Source organism: Lygodium microphyllum, chromosome 22 (genome assembly GCF_053477565.2).
Source record: "Lygodium microphyllum isolate KBCC chromosome 22, Lygodium_microphyllum_v1.1.10, whole genome shotgun sequence".
Lineage (NCBI taxonomy): Eukaryota > Viridiplantae > Streptophyta > Polypodiopsida > Schizaeales > Lygodiaceae > Lygodium > Lygodium microphyllum.
Genome location: NC_141156.1, coordinates 111,327,330 through 111,349,610, shown reverse-complemented (window position 1 = coordinate 111,349,610; position 22,281 = coordinate 111,327,330). Strand labels below are relative to the sequence as shown.

The window sequence follows — 22,281 nt, the reverse complement described above, 5'->3', positions numbered from 1 at the left end:
AAAGCTTACTAAAGCTTTTTAAAAGAATGAATTAACTAATGAGCTACTTGAGTATACTATAATCCAATTGATTTGTGGGGATCTAAGAATATAAGAGAATTGAAGAAGCAAAAGTGGTTTTGCAAGTGCATGGTGTGCCTATTATATCATTGTTATTTAATTGACCACTCTCTCATTCTTTCCAAAAACAATCTTGCTATTCCAAAACCACTATGGAAGTGGTTTTTCTCCTACTATCATGGATTTGTAGATTGACATTTGAAAGAGTGTCCCTTCCATGAACTTGAAAAGAGGTACACAATTAATGTGATGAAGAATCCTTGAGCCAAAAACCACTGTGTATTGTCTATTGCTTGTGTCCAATGGATAAAATAGTGATCATTAATGGTAGTAGTGATGTAATCTTATAAGATGGATGTATTCCTTCATTGTGATGTTGACATGTCATCCAATCATCTTGCACTAATACAAATGTTGAGATCCTTCATCATACAATTGTACAAATTAACAAAAAGTTGAAGAGAATACAATTTGAAGAAGAAAAATAGAGAAAGCATGAATGACACAAGATTGGGTACAATATCCCCCAGTGCATGGGTGGGCACCTTCCCTTTTTTGGGCTCTTCCCTTTTTTGAGCTCTTGCTTTCTTTGCATGAACACCTTGCTTTTATTCTAATATTTTCTAATTCCTATTTGAGAAAACCTACTCTAAGATTTTGCAAACTAATTCAACCAAATAAATAAACCCTCTGGGCCTTGCACAATAGTTCAACAAAATAAATAAATTATGTGCATGTGCATAGCGTATCCTTGCACTAATAGGCACTCAAAAATACAACAATTCCGCTCTATGAAGTGTTCAATCATAAATCATTTGTAAACATTAAAAGATGTTTCCTCAAAATACTTAATGCGCATAACTCAAGAGAGTGTAGTTCCCTACTATCTATGTACCAAGCACAATGCGAGCATTGTCACACACAAGCCCATGTAACAAGTCATGGTCATGCAACAAACAAACAAAGAAAATCCACAAAAGTAAATAAATATAAATCATCTTATTTTCAAAGCACTTTCTATAACAATCGTGGCAATGAATAGCTTGTATATATAATGTACCTACACATCCATGGAGGCACCACTTTTACATAAATATTTACTTGTAGAGGGTGTGTAGTAATGATTTTTCCAATTATTTCTTTGTATATTATTGGGGAATTATTTCTATTATGTATATTTGTCCATAGCTAGACAAGGTGAGAAGTGATTGGTCTTTCATGGCATTCATAGTTAGAGAGGGTGAGAAGTGATTGGTATTTCATGGCATTCATAGTTAGAGAGGGTGAGAAGTGATTGGTCTTTCATGGCATTCATGGTTTTGTTAACTTCTTTCCATTTGATGTTCAACGTGCTCTTTGTTAGACAATGGTATTCTTTGGTACTAAATGACAATAACTCAACAATAAATGATCTATTTTGAAACTTTATTGTTGGTAGCCTCATGGTAAATACATACAAGCATTCTAATACTTTGAATTGCATATAGACTTCCATGTGGGTGTGCCATTTGAACATGTGCTTGGGATTTAAGTCCCATTATGTCCCTTGCCAAACTTATTTTACCCAAAAACACATTATTAGTCGAGCACAACCTTGTCTTATGAACTCCTTACAAAGAAGTTAGTTGAACCAATGCCATTATCCAATCATGGTGTTTCAACTCTTTTTGCAGTGGAATGAGAATTAGCTTGTTCTTTGCTTAGAGCACTAGTAATTGCATCATTTGCATTGTACTTCAAATGTAGCTAAACTTGGAGTTGGTTCCACCACATTTGCGTCCAAGTAGTGACAAAACATTAAGGAGGGATTTTATCTTTTGCATAACTCTTCCTTTTGAAACCTCATTGTGTGGATGGAGTGTGGATGTGAGAGAGAGAGAGAGAGTGTGTGTGTGTGTGTGTGTGTGTGTGCATGTGTGCATGCACATGTGCGGACCCATACTCTATAAGGTAGCAATCTATATTTAGCTCCCTTCTCCCTTGACAAGTATCAAATGTATGTTTGTATCTTTGCTTCTAAAAACTCTACAATACATCATCAAATGTGTACTTATCCCTTTTCTTCCTCAATATATCAAATCTACATTTGTCTCTTTGCTCCATACTACTCTATAAGCCTTTGATTGTATGTTTGTCACTTTGCACCCTTAACTACTTACACACAAGCATGCATCCACATAGTGCATTGAGTCATACATATTTGATAATATTAGCTATATATCGAATTTGCTTTGCATTACATTTCCAAATGGAGTGTTACATTAATATTGTTTGACTATTTTCTCATTATTATGCAATGTGTATAAGAAGTTGAGTCATTGCTATTGAGTTGAATTACATGTACATATCGATGTTATCTATTTGCAACCCCATCTCTTGGATAGAAATTACCTATGCAAGGAACTCATTTCTTTGTGCTAAAGTTACACATCTTGGTAGCAAGGAATGAAACTCCTTTGTGTTAACTACTTCACCATAAAGAGGACAAGATGAATGATTTTTGACTTCATGTGACAAAAAGGGGTGGAGAGAGAGAGAGAGAGAGAGAGAGAGAGAGAGAGAGAGAGAGAGTGTGTGTGTGTGTGTGTGTGGGGGGGGAATGCATGTATGCATGTGTTTGTGTATATAAATGGATGTTATATGGTTTAGATTGGCCCTTGCATTCCATTTGGATGCTTTTACATGTGTAGCATTGTGTATTGGCAAGGGGCACTACCTTTTTGTAATGTTACATGAAATATGACCTAGCACACTTGCTAAGCTAGTGAAGTTGAAGCACTATAGACATGTGGGACATAGATTATGCAAAATAGCATCTCACCTACTTGCTAGTATTATTCGTGACCAAGATTTCAACAAATCACTAGTGATCATATGAGAACAATCACACACATCTTTCTTAAATATGGATTGATGAGATCTTAACTTATTAAGCAAGTTGGGAAAAGTTCCAAAATTTGGCTCGTTGGCTTTACAATACTACTTGGTTATATATCTTCTTGAGAAGTACAAGGACAAGTACGGGTGGACTTCTATTAGATTGTAAGAGAAGACATTTGCATTTCAATTGCATATGTATATACAAGTTGTTTTTCCATCTAAAATGTTGGCAAGAGGCACGTGCATCAATCATTGGCTTATGTCTATGATTTAGATTATTACACGTTGAAACATAGGAAAGCCAAATCTTTTGGCACAAAACACATAGGTGAATTTGACCCATGAAATGGTAGTAAGGCTTTCAATTCTCACACTCACAGTAGTCAAGTGAAGCAGTATTTGTAGTACCTTCTAGTACCTACACTAAGAGACCTGAGGAACATGTGGAGATTAATGTGACTATTTGAAACAAATTTTTGTTTGCATGAGCAAGAAGACGATGGATATTAATAGGTGATGCCTTTATGGGAGTGAAAGCCACTCAATAATAAGTGATCATTCGGGTGCAGACAAGTGGTAACATCAATAAGGAGATTGGGGCTTGCTGTGGCAAAATTGTGAATGGGATGTGACTGGGGGTGGATGAGTAGAACATCTATGAGCTCAAGTTTGTTTTTCATTTGCTGGAGCTAGGGATGTAGGAAAGAGGAGAGCAAAAAGAGGAATATATTAGTGAAGTGCATAGGGGATAAAGGAAGATGCGATATATGATGGAAAGGGAGGGATATGGGGAGAAAGGCGTATAAAGCAAGGGTAAAGTAGGATGAGTATGGGATGATGGGGTGGTTAGAGGGGGGGAGAGGGGGCTCCACTAGGGCTTTGGACAAGCACTTGCAGTGTAAACCAACCCCCCAACCCCCCCACAAAGGAATAAACAAAGGGCTGACGTGCAGGCCACAAAGGTCTTTGTAAATGCTTCAATGGTTTGTGTGTGGACGGGGGTGGCATTATATAATGTAGGAATAAAATACGAAGAGAGACAATGTGGAGAACATTGTCAGCAGGGTGACTGACCGTTCCTAGAACGGCTCTATTCGATGGATTCAGCCATCTGTAATTCTTCTCGATCGCAAGGCCCAACACCGCTCGCTGTCCAAGTCGGCCTTCCCCTTCCCCCCAAACCTTCAGAGGGAATCCGAGGCCCTTTCTTACCTGCCCCCTCAAATAATAAAGACGCAAATCATTCTGATTCTCTCGTGCTGTTCATCGCGGCCTATTTATATTCTAACGCAGCTTTATATGATATTATCGGAAATCTAACCCCTCACAATACTCTATAGTGATGCTTTTCTCCAAGCACAACTCCTGCAGCACTTCACATATCATGAACTCGACCTAGTTGCCAAACCCATTAGGACACATAATAGTCTATCTATACAAGCACTATTAGAAATCCTTCCACTATGACTTACTATTCACTATCAGCATGTAGTAGCCTATCTTTACACAAGCACCATCAGAAATGCTTCCACTACGACCTACTATCTGCTAGGATCATTAGGTTAGGGTAGTGGCCCACAAGGGAAGAAAAAGTCATGAGCTTGGTTACCTCTTTTTTCCAAATGGCATAAAGTGGGTCAACTAGGAGCATGTCCTAGCATGCTTAAACCAAGCAACTCAATCAATGGCTTTAGATTTGTTCTTTAAGATTTGATTGACTTGTAAGATGCATTTGTAGAAAAAAGGCATCGCTAATTGAAATGCCATTCATGACTTTTGACTATATGTGACTTGATAATTCAGAGTTGCATTAGAGAAGTGAGAGTATTTACAACATCTCATGTCCATGTGCCATGGTCAACTATAAATGTACATGCAAAAAAGAGGGTAAACTTTACTTTATACTCTAGAGAGCCCAATATAGGCAACATTAAAGACTTTAGCTTTCCTCCCTCAACTCAATGATGTTGTTATTTCCTCCTTCAACTCAGCTCGAAGATGTTGTTATTTCTAAAACTAGGAGGTTCATCTTAAAACAACAAAATTCATCCATGAATTTGATTGTCATCCAACTTCTTAAGAGTTTTATCATCCATACCCACACAAGTATCTCCAAAGAGTGATATCTTAATGGAGGTCTCCTCATTAACTTGAGCTAGCTTTGTCCATTATCCCAAACCTTCTAAAATTGTGTAGCTTCTATGTAGTCCCAAAAAATATGCAAGATATCCTCCTCCTTCCATTTATAGAACAAACAAAGATGGGAGGTAGCCAATATATTTTCAAACTCTTATCTTTAGTTTGAAACTTTCATGTCATAAGCTTCCATAAGATAAGGAGTATCAATCCATACTCTTTGTACCTTCCTCTTCCAGGCCTAAACCTAGAAAGAGGAAAGTGCTTCTTCTGTCTATGCCAAACCCTAACATGATGATAATTGTTTCTAGAAAAACCCCTTCTTATCTTGTGTCTTCACAAAGCATTTGGTCGTAGGAGCAATAGTAAAGTCAAGAGGGTGCCTTCATATCTCCTTAGAGTTATCATTCACTCATCCTTCATGTTCAAACACACTATGTTCATCCAATTAACTTCTTTTTAGATGGCTAACAACAATAGACTATCTTTTCTTGATCCCACCAAACCTAGACATGCTCATCCCATCCTCCCACTTCCTAAACCTTTATTACATATAACTTTTAAAAGACTTGAATTTTGTTCAACTAGCCTACACCAAGGGCTAAAGGCATAAGGCAACAACCATACATTATGCATAAAGTTAGAAACTAGGTAGGGACCATTGTACCTCCCCTTTCCAAGAGGTCACTCATCCTAGTATTGTTCATGCCATTGCACGCTTAACCAAAAGTTTCCCATAATTAGGCTAGCCATCAAGCCCCCAAAACCTTAAGGTGATGGATGACCTTCGGTCTATCCAATTATAGAAATCTTCCTCCATTTGGCCTAGGATTCAAACCTAGTCTCAACACATCATCATTGCACAATAGTGAGCTATTTTTCTCTAGCAAGTGCGGATTGCATTTCTAACACCCCCCCTCAAGCCACACCTTGGTTGAGGTCCTAGTACCACCCAAGCTCAGTAACATGAGCTTTGATACCAAGTTATAAACTGAGTGGAGGCCCTTATACCTCCCCCTTCCTGTGAGGTCACCCATCCCAATATTGTTCATGGTAGCATGTGCTTAACCAGAAGTTTCCCATAATTGGGCTAGCCATCTAGCCCCTAAAACCTTAGTGTGATGGATGACATTAGTCTATGCAATTATGAAAATCTTCCTCCATTTTGCCTAGGATTCAAACCCACTCTCAACACATTGTCGTTGCACTGATAGTGAGCTAGTTTTCTCTAGCATGTGTAGATTGCATTACCAACACATAAGTGCAGAATCCCCCTTATTTTCATGTATCCCCAACCAAATTGAGTGATCAAGAAGAGCCTTCCAAGTCTTAAGAAGAACAATTGAGTTGAATTTGATTCAGGAATCCTAATTGGCAGCCCTTTGGCAAAGAACACATCCTCCCAACTAATATCTAACCAATGCCCTCCTAGCAAAAGTGTGTTAGAGAGCCAATGCATCATAAGGGTAGTCCAAGTTTGATCTAGAATTAATCTCTTGAGCACATTAAGAGAGAGAATGGTGGCTTTATCTAATAACTTGTCTAGTCCAAAGGTCCCATGAAATGGAGTGAACCTGGTGTCGATTACCAAATAGCCACAAGAACTCTTTGTAGTATTTCTCCAACAAGGTTCAAGAGGTTTTATTGAAGTTGAAAGACCAACAACAAAGCTAACTAAGGAGTTATCACTAGCTTACCTAGAAAACTAAGAAGATAGGCTTACCATTTAGAAATCCTTGTAGGAATTATACTTTTCAATCAATCAAATCTTTGCCTCAGAGAGAACCCAATGCACTTCATGGGCAACATAGGTATGAAAACCTCTTTATGTCCAGTTATCTTGATACCATATCAGTCTCGTGATGTTGTACCTTCTCCACAAGCCAAATATGCCCAACTATATTTGTTTTGACCAATTTTAGAGATAGAAAGCTTAGAAAAATGCTCATAAAGATGTACCAAGGCATCTATAGATTGTCTATAAGCTCCAATTAAATTAGAGTTGTCATCAACGAAGAAGTGAGTTGAAAAGGTTGAGCTCTTGGCATTAGCACACCATCATGTACCTTCTTATCAATCTTTCTAAGATGGGATTTGTTATAATGACAAAGAATAATGGGGCAAGTGTTCATCCTTGCCTATAGTGGACCTTTTGAAGAGACAAGGCTTTGATTCATCCCATTAATGTAAACGCATGTCAAGGCATTGGAAAAGAGGGTTTCGACCAAGCTTAAAATTCCCTTGCCAAACCTCAAGCACAACAAAGATGCACTTATAATTCCTATCATAAGCTTTGTCGAAATCTATGTTTATTAGGACAAAGTCTAATGAAAAACTCATACCTAATCCATTGACTAAATAAGATTGAAGATGGCATCATGTATCCTTCTACCATACGCAAACCCATCTTCGAAAGCTCGACGTTGATTCTTAAAGCTAAAGCTTTTGCCATCAATTTATTTTCTATGTTTAACTTAGACAAACCACCATTGTGGTGATTGTGGACCTATCCAACGACTTGGGGATTGGATTAATTAAGCCCTCACTGACCTCAGGAGGGAGATATTTGAGAAGTTTACAATGATTAAGGAGCTTATTAAATCTACTTAGCACTCCTCCTACAACTCTTGAAGGACTTCTATAGGAATATCGTGCAAACTTGCTTTGATTCTAAACAATGCATTCTTGACCTCGCCATTGGTGAATGCCTTTTCTAACACAAGTAATGATCCACAAAGATGCATGAGAAGAAGGATCTGAGCTTTAGAGCCTCATAATTTCTCCTACTTATTTGGAGCAACCCCAACTATGGTAGAAATATGGCCTTAAAATCCCACAAGAATATGTTCATCCATTTGAAACACATTACATTTGGAATCCTCAATATTTCTTATTGCCTTCAATTGAACTTCGTACCTTGAATTTGCTCCACTTCTTTACCTTTAAGATAATCTTCAACTCCTTGAAGCGACCTATACAAAACAACATCATGAGGACAAATACTAATAAGAAGAAGAATATAATTTTTCTTTCAGCACATATACTTGCATGCAACTATAATAGTATTGACATGATGGCAATGGAAAGACAAATGCACAAAGATTATAAGCAATTTAGTGATTGTAAATGAAACTCTATGGTTGATGTCAATAGGAGGATCAAACAACGACTTCACTTGTTGGGTTGTCTAGGTGAGGAGTTGAGTCAGTTCAATGACTAGACATGGAGATTTAACACATGCTCAATGGAAGTGTAGTCTTCGTTATGTTACTTGATAAGTTCATGGTTCATACTTAAGTTTAGATATTTGTAGGACACTTTACATAGAAAGAGCGTTACCTAGCCTTAATGTATGATTTTGGAGACCTTAGGAAGGGTTTTTTGGGCTGAAATTTGACATGAATAAGGGCAATAAATTCAATGCAACTTCAAGGAGAACAAGGGCACCATTTGCAATGAATTTTCTAATAAAAAATGTGAAGGAAAGGGAGATATCTCATGTCTTTTTCTCATAAAGAGAAGTAGCTCATAGCAAGGTAACACCAAGAGAGAGCAAAGCTTGAAGAGAGAGAGTTCGTAGAGGTCTTTTATGGACTGATCTACAACATATCACTACTAGAGTACAAGATATACATGCTAAACATTGCGGCCCATAGCTCTAGTAGTTAGGCCTCTCTTGATTTGCATGCCTTCTCTTACTTGTAGCTATCCTATTGAGACATAGAATGTATAAATTTGAAGATTTCTTGATTTATTTGTTGAAATCTTGATACAAAACTTTATTTTGGGTTGAAATAAGTGTCTTCTAAAATCTCCAACATAGAGTTATTGGATTTATGGAGGCACCTTTGTCTTGAATGAAATCTATGTATATACCGGGTTTGTTCTTGGCAAAGGGGTATATGGCTTGAGTTTGGATCACATGTGTAGCAATTGGATTGATGCATATAGGGTATTTTTGAGCTATCGTCTTAGTGAAATTATCTTGAGTTATCGTCTCAAACTTGTTTGAATTGGATTCATGTATATTGTTCAAGATCTGAATCAAAGACCCTCCTATATCTAGGTTTTTGCATTTCTTATGTCTCTATTGCAAAATATGTTCTTTCTTTTAGAAATTTCTTATCTCTCTTCCTTCTGACTCTTCTTATTAAATCCCTATGATTAAAGCCTTTTACTCAAACCCCTCCCCCCTTTAGGTTTAATATCTTCTTTAATAGATGCCAAATTTATCTCACATATATAGGAAATGAGGAGGTGAATTAGTGCATCCATCCCCAAAGTTAAGCTCCATCTTCTTCCCATCATCGTCACTAGAGCTAGATGGTGCTAACATCTTTTTCCTTATAGAACTCACCTACATGCATTCGGTACTACCACTTGGCAAGTGTCTAATGCTACTAAATGGTTTTAAAGGTAGTCTATGAAGTAGCAAAGTATTGTGTGTATGAATCGCCATCATATTTGTCAAGCTCGTTTTTTCCTCTCCCTTCACATGTGTATGTTGTAAAATCTATGACTTTCTTGATTTTTTTGTGATTCTCTCTTCCTATATGTTTCTCCCATAATTTTTTACCATCTCATTTCATAAGGATCTAATGAGCTATCTTGTTAAACCCTCAAAGATTTCATTAAAATATCCCAGGTACTTAGTTTAACCTTTACATATAGGTTTGTAGTTTTGTTGCAAACTTGTCATCCCACTTGTCATGGCTAATATTTGATTACTTGATGGCTATTAATCCTTGCCATTTTGTAAAAGCCTTTAGCAATACAAATAGAAGGCTAACATAATACAAGAAAGTCTAACATAGACCACTATGAGACCTTAAAGCTATTGATTTTGTGAGGGGAATGTTATATTGGACATAAGAAGGGAAGAAATGAAATATTAAGCTTGTGAATGGCAAAAATGAAGTGAACAAATGGAACAAGCTAGTTGCCTACCCAAATTTGTGTTTGAAGAAGTGAATGTTGTATTGATGGAGTTCTCAAGAATGAACACATGGATTTAGGGTGAACAACTAAGGTCATCATGTTGTTGGTCCTCATCAATGCTCATATAAAAAGCCTTTTACACACCAATCATAACTTCAACACTTATAGAACCTCATTGATAGCTTTCTAGGTTTTGCTCGTCCCATTGTTAGCATCTTCCCTATAGATTTGCAATTTAAACCTTTTATTTTAATGTGAATGTCTTTAATAAAAAAGTTGTCATTTGTGAACATATGTTATGGTACTTTATAGGTCAGGAGAATAGAAAGTAACTTTTGAGAGCATGATTGCTAAATAAAGGAAAAACTTCATCCCTACTCATTGCATAACCAAAAGAATGAGGATTTCATTGGTAGCTTAAATGATCCAAACAAAAGAGGTATTCAAATTTGTTCATACTGTCATCTACCAACATTGAATCAAGAAGATGAAAAAGAGGTCTTACATGCAAGAAAGCTAATGAATCAATGATACACATTTTCCAAGAGTGTAGAGAAATAAAGAAGGCTTTATAATGGGTTGAAGGATTGGCAAATTTGAAGGCTTTATGATGGGTTGAAGGATTGGCAAATTTGAAATCCATGGAATGATCAATCTAAAGCAAGACATTTTTTTGGTGATAGGAGACCATGAATAATATCAATTAACATTTTTGGGGATTCATAAGAGCCATTGAAATATTAAGTATTGTTTAGCTTGTGAGAAATGGGTAGTTGCATGGTCAAATGAGTTGATAGAGTTTTAGCCTACTAGGCATTTTGGTTTATTTCCAAGAGTTAATGATGAATTTTGTTTAAGATAGTGCATATTATATTGTTTAGAGGTCAATTTGAGTGGGAATCCTTTTCTAGTTAAAGGTTTTACCTTCTATGACCCTTGCTAAGGTTTATCTCAATATATTTCCTTGATATGTTATCAACCAATCTCACATTAAAAGAAGGATCTTGACCTATTTTATTATTTTGGCATATTGTTTGTTTTTGACTTCCCTTCAAGTTCCCAATTATGATGGCTACAAAGAAGGTAGCTTTCTTGCTCAATCAAAACATTAAAGAGAGCTATATGCAATATTTTCTAATCCCTTACCCTAGTATAGATTCATCACAATTCCCTCCCTCCACAAAATTATCATAACCATGGAACAATCTGTGTGTGTGTGTGTGTGTGTGTGTGTGTGTGTTTTTCCCTCACCCCCTAGGTATGAGGGAGTACCTCTTGCAGCTCCCTCACCCCGTAGCATCGAGTCGTGTTTGATGTGTGTTGATAGCTCCACCCTCGCCTACAAACCATGTTACCTCTGTGCCTTCGGCTTGCAATGTACAAAGTCCCTCTCTTGTGAATATGAGCTTTGCCCTCAAGATGGGCCATTCTTGTGAATATGTGTCATGTTGAGGTGTGCGTGACGAGTTGGGAAACGGTGTCATGACACGAAGCATATTGTCTTGTGAGATGCCTCCAAGGGGTCCAGGCCCCGTGGGGGATTCCAGGGATCAAGGCCGTCACACTGTCGCCCCTGGAGTCGGCCGTTGCTCCGCATGTCTCCTTGCTGCATGAGGGTCTTTCACCCTTTGAATCAACCATTAGAGTATAGAAAGTTAACTCCTCCTCGGGTTCGTAGTAGTAGGATCTCACTTCATTGTTGAAGCTAACCCATTGTTGCCTACTGCCTTGATGATGGCAAGTTTGAATATTAAAGAAATGATCCTAGCTATGGGTGATAACCAACTATAATATCATGATTTCGGATGTCCATCTTAAGGAGTAGGTTTTGAACTCGAAATAAAATGGTCATAATTGTCGAAAAAACTTAGACTCTCTCCCTCTCTCTATATGTGTGTGTGTTTTTATATATGTGTGCATGCATGCATGCATGCATGTATGTATGCCCATCTATGTGAGAGTGCTTCCCCCCCCCCCCCCCCCCCCCCCCCCCCCCCCCCATGAGCCTACACAAGACCCTAGTGCAAGGTCAATTGATGTGATGAAATTGGTACGACAGTGTCTCTCTTGAGAGGGTAAAACATTTAGTCCCTCTAATTTCCTTTGTCCTTGCTCCACATTTGTCGAATTGGATCTATTGGTAAGTAGGCAATTGAATTGATACTTGTATGCATTTGAAAAATAAGATAACCATATATTTTTGAAAGTAACCATTTAACATTCTGGCACTTGTACTTTAGTAGCCAATCAAATAGAAAGTCGCACATTTGAAAATAACCATGTATCTTTGACACTAGCCATTTAACTTGTTGGCACTCCAAGTCGAATAACTTTCAAAATTGCAAGTGAAAGTGCACTTTCGAAGTAGAACATAACTCTATGGCAAGAGTTTTGCCATGGATCTTGTATGTTGGTTGCTAATTTGAAGCTACTTTGACCCTATTGCCTTGCATTTGCAATAATGTAATAGATAGGTGTTTCAAAGGTCCTTCACATGAGCTCAAATCTCCTCTTTATTACCATAGGGACATGCCACTGGATGACATCCTTGGAAATCGACCCACCATTGGTAGTTTTACATGACGATTAGTTTGTCTTTACATATTGCAGCTTGTTTAAGATGGCATTGACATGCAACGAATGAGTCTTTGCAACAACAAGAGTAGTGGTTGCTCAAAGTAGAGGGCAAGAATGTTGGGGACTCTGGAACCTGTGTCACATCTGTCATTTTGGAGTAACAATGTACTCTTGGCTCCCATAAGTACATGTGCTTGCAAGCCATCAATGTGAACAAATTTATCTGTAAGCACAATAAGGTTGAATAAATCCTAAGGGCAAAGATAGAATTATAAGAGTTGCACCCCCACTCAAGTGGATTGATTTGAGTGGGGATGGTAAGTGGAGTTAAGCAACAAGGTCACAATGATCGCAAACATCATGACGATAGTTAGGAGAGAGAAGAAAATGGTACGTTGCTAGATGAGAGATCTCAAAAAGTCCAATCATTTGTAGCCATGTCTGGTTCACTTCAAGAAATCGATGTAGTCCCTCTAAAAATAGAGGGACTACTCTAAAAATAGAGGGACTACATGGACTGGCTGAAGTATCGAGAAAAGGGCTGATTAGTGGGCTTCCTGAAGTCAAGTTGCAAAATTTCTGAGCTTTGCAGACAAGTCTAGGCGTGTCCCGACTCTAAGCATCCCACTAAGCACCCAATGCTCCTTCCTCTCTGACCCTTCCACCTCACTGAGCAATCGGCCAATGGCGGCTCTCCAGCTCAGCCAATAGTCCTCGTTGCCGCCACTTAATGCACCGGAATTCTTCTCGACACCTACTCAGACAAGTGCTTAAGAGACTCTCTCTCTCTCTCTCTCTCTCTCTCTCTCTGTCGATGCCTGTCCACACGCAATCTACTGCTTGACCCTGCTTTGCTTGCCAATTGGATCTTCAAGGGACCCTCGATTTTCCATCAAAACAAGCTTCCCCCCTTCACTTTCCTCGACTTCCAACCCCCCCGCTCTCTCTCTCTCTCTCTCTCTCTCTGCCTGCGTCTCTGTCTATGTTTCACATCCTTAATTATCCACCTCCATTGCTTATCTGTCACACAACCCATAACAGGGCATTCTCCCTGCCATTCTTCTCACATTCCACCTTCCTTGTGTCAATCCTGCGCCTAAACAACAGAGAGGCTAGTATTAGTGCCAAGCCTTCTCCTAAAGAGAGAGCAATCTTCAGTCACCGTAGCCTCTTTTGACATCCTCTTTGCATAAGCAGGCTTTTACCAATTCATGCTATTGACCCGGCTCTCGCCATGGGTGCAAGTCTCTTCTCCCTGCATGCCTGCCTTTCCCAGCACGATGCACATTTGCGCTGCAGAGTGCAGCTTTGATTTAGATGAGCTGCATAGAGACCTTCAACCAAAGAGTAGTAGTGAAAACAAAGCCCTCCCCTGCTGTTTTGCATCAGAATGGGTTCTTGCTGTTCCAAGCCGGAGTCCAGTTCGGCGGTTGTCGCCCCGTACTCATCACCCCAGAAGAAGCAGCGGCCCAAGGATGCCTCCCCTGTGAATAACGCCTCGTCTGCGAAGGATACCTCCCCTCAGAAGAAGCTCGCTAGCTTGCGCCTGTATGGAACAGAGCTGTGCCCTCGCACCGCCCGGATTAGGATCGCTCTCGAGTTCAAAGGAGTCTCTGCACAGGTATTTTGGCTCAATGCAGAGGATGACAGGGTCAAAAGCAAGCAGTTGCTGTCGTATATGCTTCCAGCAGATGGCAATTTGCCCATCCTTCAAGACGAGGATCAATGCATTTCTGGCTCTGCAGATGACATTTTGGATTATATCGAGACTAAGTATCCTAATCCAAGCCTTCTTCTGGGTAATGCCCAGATGAAGAATGTTACCAAGTGGGTTGCTTATGTCCGTGACAAATTCAGTCCCCTGATAATGGATGCTCTTTATAAAGCGGATCCTCTCACTCAGAAAGGCACAACAGGAGAGCTGGAAGATGCATTTACAAAGCTCGATCATGCCTTGGCTAAGAATGGATCCAAGGGGCCTTATTTCATGGGTGACCAATTCAGCCTTGTGGATGTTTATCTCATACCATTCCTTCTTTTAGTTAGGCCTCTGTCCTACTTTCAGGGCTTTGACATAAGCTCAGAACATTCTCACTTAATCAGTTACAACAAGAGAATGACCAGTTTTTCGTTCTATGCGCCCATCAGGGTCGATACTGACCGGCTTCAGATGTCGGTGGGGAGGGTGCTCATGCGAAATGCACCTCCACCCTTGCTGACCATGACAGTTCTACAGCATTACAGCATGTTGAGTCACTTGGCAAAACTTGTTCAGACGGTTGATGAACTTATTATAGCTGCTAAACAGTCCACCAGAATTGTTGATCCTGTCAAGGGCAGCATTGCAATGCAGATCAGAAGATTCTCTACAACTTATGGCTTGTTGTTGGATTTCATGCTAGAACATGCTCAAATGGAAGAGAGGGTCATCTTTCCTGCCCTTGAGAAAGCTGACAGAGGTTAGTAAATCTGTATTTATATGGCAATATGAATTTGAAAGATGCAGAAATTAGCATGTGACTACTTTGAAAGTTTTAAATTTTGTCAAGCTTAGTTTTGAGATGGCACGGCCTGTTCGCAAAATGCTGTAGGGATAAAGATTCCTTTTTCCTTTGTAGTTTGGAGTCAGTCGAGGAGGTATACTTGTGTATGTTATTTCATACGTAGGCCAAAGCTTTTCATAGAGATTGTAGTTGATTAACATGCTTCTGCATTACTCTTTTCTTACATCGCTTCTGGGGCTTGAGGTTTGATGGCAGAAAAATTGACTGTTAGCTTAGTATATGTGGCATGTCTGATATCATCTCATATAAATGGGATACAGCTTTGTGATGGTATGTGTGTTCAAAGTTGCTTTTGGTTGTCAGCCAAGTTGCATGCATCTCAAGCATGGAAAGGTGGACATTTTGAGATTGATCACTGAATGTATGTTAATGAGATCTGTGATGGGGTTGGGTTGTGTTAGAAGGTGCTTCTGATCGTCAGTTAGCTTTACATTGAAAAGTTGATTCTGTGTGTCACTTTTCTGCTCCATGCTTGACATTGCTTTTGATTCTGGGTCAGGCATAACAAAGTCTGCTAATCAAAGTCATGCAAAGGAGCTTCCTCTTATGAATGGAATCAAGGAAGATCTGAAAGCAGTGTTGGCTCTTGGGCAAGGCAGTCAAGGCAGAAGTGAAGTTCTTATTACTGTTTCCAACCGCCTAAGAGCCCTTAAGGTATGGAGCTCACACTTTGAATATGGCAAGAAAGGGTTGTTACCTATTGTGCTTTTATGCTTACTTAACATGATACACATGGCTGTCATCTGCATCACTCCTAAAGCCTATGCCTATTATGTGTCCAGTCTTCTTCTTGTATGCATGCATCTATATGCTGTCCTTCTTTACTCATAAAGGCTATGATTATCATGTGCCCATTTTTAAAATTGTGTGCAAGCAACAGTTTAGATAATCACTACTGTTTTTGGCCTTGTATCACGCTATGACTTTACTTCTACTTAAGCTCTGTGTAAGAGCTAGTCTATCTATTTTGTCCACAGTGAGCTCCTTGTCTACTTGTGTATGTCAGAGGCCTTTGATTTTGTTCAGAGTGATAGAGCAACATGGTGGGGAAACTTTGGGTTCCTTGTCTACTCTGTATATATATATCACCTCTTATCATTATTATCCATGTCACTCATAGCAACTTCCCATAGAATTGTGTATTGATATCGGGATCCTTGTTATCTGGCCTTTTAGTAGACTGCATCTTTTGGAATCCTTTCTTAGAAATGAATATCGATATTGGTGTGCTGATAATTTTTTGAATACTCCTGTATTAGCACAGCAGCAATTCATTCTTCCTTTCAAGATTGGGCAAGTGTTGATGTCTCTTGTCTGATTGGTTATGTTGATGGCATGCAGGAACACACAATCGAACACTTTCGAGAGGAAGAAACTGAGTTGCTTCCTTTATTAAATGCCGCTGGTGTAGGATGGAAGCAGCAAGCATCTTTGGTGGGCAGATGTGTGAGTATCATGGAGTCTTCACACACTCCATTGTTTCCTTTTCTACTGTCAGGGTTACCTCCGCATCAGATCCATCAGTATGTAGATTTATTGCAGAAGTGCCTGGAAGATGGCAAGGATGTTCCTTTGGCAACAATGGTTGGTGTTCTCAAGCATGCGGATGAGTATGAATCCATCTGGTGTGTGGTAAAGGAGAGGTTTCCTGCCCTTGCATCTCTTGGGTAGTGATGCTGAACTCGTGCAAAATTCCTTCTGCAAAGGGGTGAACAAATGGGAGTGCATGACTGAAAAACATTGGCTTGTAAGTAGTCACTGCAAGGCCTGCTAATAAAGTATATGGGATCCCACAAAGAGATACTGGATACTGTCAGCCTAACTCCACCAATATAAGTGTAAGCAGGGCCACTTAAGCTTACCCAAAATCTGATTCTAACCTCTTCATGGAAAATAATGACCCTTTGCAGTGGGATTCTAGATGTGACTTAACCAAGTGAGGGTGTAATTAGGTGTATAGGAGCCTCAATGGTATGGGGCTTTTTGTTGTAAGATAATTTCTTAGCGCAGTTCTTTGGTAGTCTTAAGAGTGTTGCAGTTTTGGACTGATCTTTTCTCCCATGCTTTTGGCATGGCACATCATGTCCTTTTAAGTTGACAGTTACTGGCATGGGAAATGAAATCATGATATGATGTGATGCCTTATTGACTTCTAAGATTGTAGAGCTTGAATTTTCAGCTAATCTTGCCAAGAGTCTACATTTAAAGGCTTTCATAATTTTAGAATCCAAAACATAATAATTTATTAATAAAAATAAAACATGGTCAAATACAAAAGGCTAATTAAAAGGTTAGGCTTTGATAATCAATTCTATAACCCTACCCAAATCCCTTTTTTTGAAGCTTCTCTAGCAATACAAGCCTGTATGATTCTATGTGAACATTTTCTTTGATATCGAGCGAGATTTGCATAACCTACAACTTATCTTGGAGAGGCTAATGCTTATTGTTTGAGTGAGGATATATTTGCTCTTCAATTTAGGCAAACCAAAGGTTCTCCTTGAAAGGCTCAATCTGTTGGCACACAAGCTCTTGTCAATAAGCAAGGGTGGTAGACATGCAACAGAAGAATGCAAGAGCATGACTGATAACAACTAGTCTCCCCTTGAAGCTCAGCCTCAGCCTCAGCCTCATCATCATTCCTTTCCAACAGTCAAAAGCCTGATTTTAACCTTATACAAAATCCAAAGGAATGTTTGTCAAGAGCCAATTGGGGTGAGGCTTACCCCCCTAATATCAAGCAGCTTGCTTACCGTACAACTAGCTGGCCTGGTGGGAAATGCTAATAGCGCCTCACGCGGCTGCCATTAGCGTGAAGCTTGCGAGGCTGTTTGCTTGCTTTGCATTTTGCCGAGCAAAGAGGAGTAACCATGCGATAGTACATTGCTGATGCTTCTTCAGAACACTTCTCAAAGAATATGGTGGAGAAAAATCAAGTAATTCTTTATGGGGCAACATACACCATCAGCAAACGGCCGAGCATCGAGTATGTCTCGTAACAAATGTATGACGCAACAAACACCATCTAAAAAAGTTCTCTTTCATAAGTAAGCATCGTTAGATAGCATTGGAGCATCCATGACATTGTGCAATGGTGAAATATAAATGCTTCTTTTGCATGAATAGTTGCCAAGAGTAGTCTTTAAATACTTCCTTTTACTTAATAAAACATTTCGATTACTTTTTCATGGGAGACTTGCATGAAAGAAAAATAGAAAATAAAGAGAGTTTACTTATAGTCACCTAGATTAGAGATAGATGTGTAAAACTTTGTTCATTTGGACATGAGTAGATAAAAAATCAATTGGTGCATCTTGATTAATCATGAAAGATCCATGAATTCATGATGAGTTCTCCAATATCGAGGGATGTGCAAAAAATGGGTTTTAAAAATCACGAATGAATCCAAAGGAGCCACCACAAAAGCATTGGACTTACAAAAAAAATGTAACTAGAGTCACCTAAATTAAAGAAGATATGTGAATCTTTGTTCATTTGGATACAACACCCTAATTAAGCATGAAAGGTTCATGAACTCATGATGCTTCCAATGTTGAGGGATGCACAAAGAATGGGTTTGAAAATCATAAATGAGTACAAAGGGGCTAACACATAAAAGCATTGGACATGTCTCCCATATTGAATCTCAAGAAAAGCTAGACTTGAAGAGTCCAAATATAGTAGGGCATATAGATGCTCCACAACATGAGCAATGCAATGGTGCATAATTGTATAGGTTAACACAAAAGTTAATTGATTATATAAGTGTAGTTGAGTTTTTAAAGGAGGACAGTATGCATAGACGAGGTTAAACATTTGAGAAAGCAATCTGAAAATGAGAGATCTTGAGTACAATAAGGAATGAAAAAGAATACATGGAATCTTTCAATCTAAAGAAAGAAAGAATCTATTTTCATATAGAGAATAAAACCTCCAAATTATCAAAAGTAAATTTAGAGAGAAATCCACAATGTCCATTGCACAATTCAAGTTGATCACTTTCCTAAATAAATACGTGAGCCATTTCAATATTTATCACAATACTAGTTGAAATCAATAACCAAAGAAAGACAATCTTAACATTACAAAGGGAAAATAAGTTAATGAATGATATACTTCTCCAATGATGAAGGATGTATTTGTAATGATTTGTGTAAACCTTGTAGTGTCCTATAAATACCTTGTTTTGATATTCAATAAGATTGGACCTTCATGACCACTTAAATCTTCAATCCTCCATATACAATACCTATGTGAGAGAGAAAACAACAAGATGGGATCCTTACACATACTCCAGATCATCTAGAGGTGGGTAAATTGCCCCCTTGGTCAGTTTGTTGCATCGCTTCAGGATCTTCAATAGTGAGGGAGGGTGTCATGTCTCTTTTATCCCACTATCTCCCCCATCATACACCTTTTTTCTCGATAGGTATCTCAACATGGCAATGGAATTCTACTCTACTTAATCAGCATGATGTTCAATACTTGAAGTAATCTTTCACCTCATTCCATGTAATAAAATAGAATGGAAACAAAACCAATAAAATCGGTAGGAAGAGAGTTTTACCATGCAATGACTCATTGCTTAATTACCCTTTACAATAGATTTTCATTTATTTTTACCATAAACCATAAACCATCAACAAGATATTGGATTAGAGCAATGAATCCAATCAACAATTGACTCTTGAACAAAATAGATTTTATGCAATGCCATAATGCCAAGCAAAGGTTTCTAATTCACCGATTTAATCAAGAGAGTGACTCGACAATGAATTGGGGCTAAAATTAAAGAAGGCTTGAATGCTCGAATTGTTTGAATGTGCTCTCAATGATCAATGTTGTCCAAATAATCTTCAATCCTTGCTCCTTGAATGTTTAGACTGATCTTAAAGTATCAAGGCTTGAGATTGAGGCCTTGAATCCATTTACCCCTAAATATTGCTTTAAGGTTGGGCTCCATACCTCCTTAATGCTCCAATGGTATCATAATGTTCCAATGTCGATGATGATGAAGAATGATTGTTTGAAGCCCTCTTGGATTAAGTATCTTCAACTGTCTTTTATGCTTCAAAATTAAAGAGTCCCATACTTGATAAAGAATGAATAAGCTCTTCTCCAATGGAAGCTTGAAAAACTCTAAGAATGCCAATAAGCTTCAAATCTTGCAAAAATATTGAAGAACCTTGATGCAGGTAGCCAAGGATGAAAAGGATCAAAAGCCCCTTAAAACTAATGAGCTTGGATGAAGCTTTAATGATTGCCTTGCTCTCATATTAGGTAGGGTTTCAAGAAGGAGCTTGGGGATGAGAAAGAACTCTTAAAGAAGCTTGTAAGTTGATGGAGAATGGTCATGTGATCACTTTGAAGATGCAGATTTCAAGCATCAAGCTTGTGTAGAGAGTATGGATGATTAATGGCTGTTCGGATAAGCGCAATTCACACTAAGTTGCTACCTTGATCTCATGCTGGCATGGCATAATATATAATACTTCTTCTATTGAGAATGATGCTTGGAAGCTCCCTATGTTGTCCATTCTTGAAGACAAGCAATATTCATGAAGTAAAATGGAGATGAAGGGCTAAAGGTTCCATGGAAGTCTCATAAAGGAAGAGGAAGAAGCTCTTCCTCAAAAAGTAACCACGGTTTAACCTTCAACTTAGTCTAGTTAGCCTTCTTTCTACCAAGTTACCTTCAAAATGGCTAGTAGCTTGACCATAACCTACTAGTTTGGCCAAATCTCTCCAAGATCCTTGTAAGAGCTCCAGGATAGTCCTATGCTCTATGTAAACAACATGCAAGTACTTTCCATGTGTCCATGTACTTGCTATGTTGGAGCTTCATAGATGGACTAGGAGAAAAGGATAGGGAAAATAGGAAAATCAAATGGACCAAGAGCCTAAGCTCTGATACCATTTGTAAAGGTGTGAGCTAGGAGAGAGAAGATTGCAGGAGAGAGAAATTCTAAATGAGGAGAGAGAAAGATAGGAAAGAAGCAAGAGAAGCCATGGAAGTTGAGAGAGAGAATATATAAGATGAAGAGACTTTTGTATTAATTGATGATGAGAAATTAAAGTCCCTTACACCTTATATACCAGCCAATCTAGTATTTTTCCACGTTAATATTTCCCACATTATGTCTAGCCTCTTACAATTCCCAAGCCAAGTGGAGAAGCTAGTAGACCCCATACAAGAGTATGATTTGGTCAAGGACTCGGATACATTCTATCCTAGTCTAACATTCTAACAATTGTCGATATTGTCTCCTAGTTGTCACAAAAGATTCAAATGCATTTTGACATGAAGATGTGGATTGAAGATTGCCAACCTCATGTCTATGTCAAAAGTCAATAAAGCTCTAGAGCTTGTGAAAGAAGTGGATGTGGCTAATGCCTTCCTCAATCCTTGAACCCCAAGGACTAGCATATGGATAGACGGTTGCTTTATTACAGATTCATTGATAGATGGAGGTTCCTTAGTGAACATGATAACTGATGTGACGATAAAGGACTTGGGACTATAAGAAAGCATATAGCCTACTCAATGGCTCATTAGGCTAGTAGATCAAGGCAGAATTAGATCTCTAGGCATTCTCCCTTATCTCAAGACTACCTTGGCTAAAAGAGATTATTAATTGACTTAATTGTAGTAAAGCCAAATGCTTATGGGACCTCTTACTCCTTGCTATTGGGAAGGCCATGGCTATTTGAAGCGTAAGCAAGGACTGACTAGTTCAAGGGAACCTTAACCCTAGCAGGGAATGTTATAAAGTGGTGTTGAAGCTATTTAGTTTGCAGAGGAAATTGATATATGTCCATTGAAGCCTTATTTGACTCTTGCAATGAAGTTGCAGAAGGAACATCGGCCAAAGAAGCCATAAAATATGTCACAGACATGCCATGATCAAGTGTACGGATTAATTCTTGCTCATGCCATATGAATCCACATCCCATAACAGGACATCCTTGAGCCAACCATGTGAACCTATCCTTGCCATGTCATCATAGAACCTTCTAGAAGATATGCCATGTCATCATCTGCATCATCGATGATATCATCGTGGAACATTCTAGAAGATCTTTACTCGCCCTCCAACTATAAAAGGAGGGGCTCGCTATAGAGCTC

At 38.7% G+C, this 22,281-nt stretch overlaps 1 protein-coding gene across 1 annotated transcript; it reads left to right on the top strand.

Moving 5' to 3' along the window:
* The first annotated feature begins 13,374 nt into the window (after positions 1-13,374).
* Positions 13,375-18,164, top strand: LOC148017512 (uncharacterized). The gene is made up of 3 exons (XM_087662896.1): positions 13,375-15,050; positions 15,655-15,809; positions 16,497-18,164. Exons 1-3 carry the CDS (start codon positions 13,982-13,984, stop codon positions 16,824-16,826), a joined length of 1,554 nt encoding a protein of 517 aa, XP_087519022.1. The 5' UTR covers positions 13,375-13,981; the 3' UTR covers positions 16,827-18,164.
* The last annotated feature ends 4,117 nt before the right edge of the window (positions 18,165-22,281 follow it).

Excerpts from the sequence above, each read along its gene's own strand:
- LOC148017512 (XM_087662896.1), top strand. The coding sequence starts at position 13,982 with ATGGGTTCTTGCTGTTCCAAGCCGGAGTCCAGTTCGGCGGTTGTCGCC. Across the intron at positions 15,051-15,654 it reads CCTTGAGAAAGCTGACAGAG|GCATAACAAAGTCTGCTAAT; the intron begins GTTAGTAAATCT and ends ATTCTGGGTCAG. Across the intron at positions 15,810-16,496 it reads ACCGCCTAAGAGCCCTTAAG|GAACACACAATCGAACACTT; the intron begins GTATGGAGCTCA and ends GATGGCATGCAG.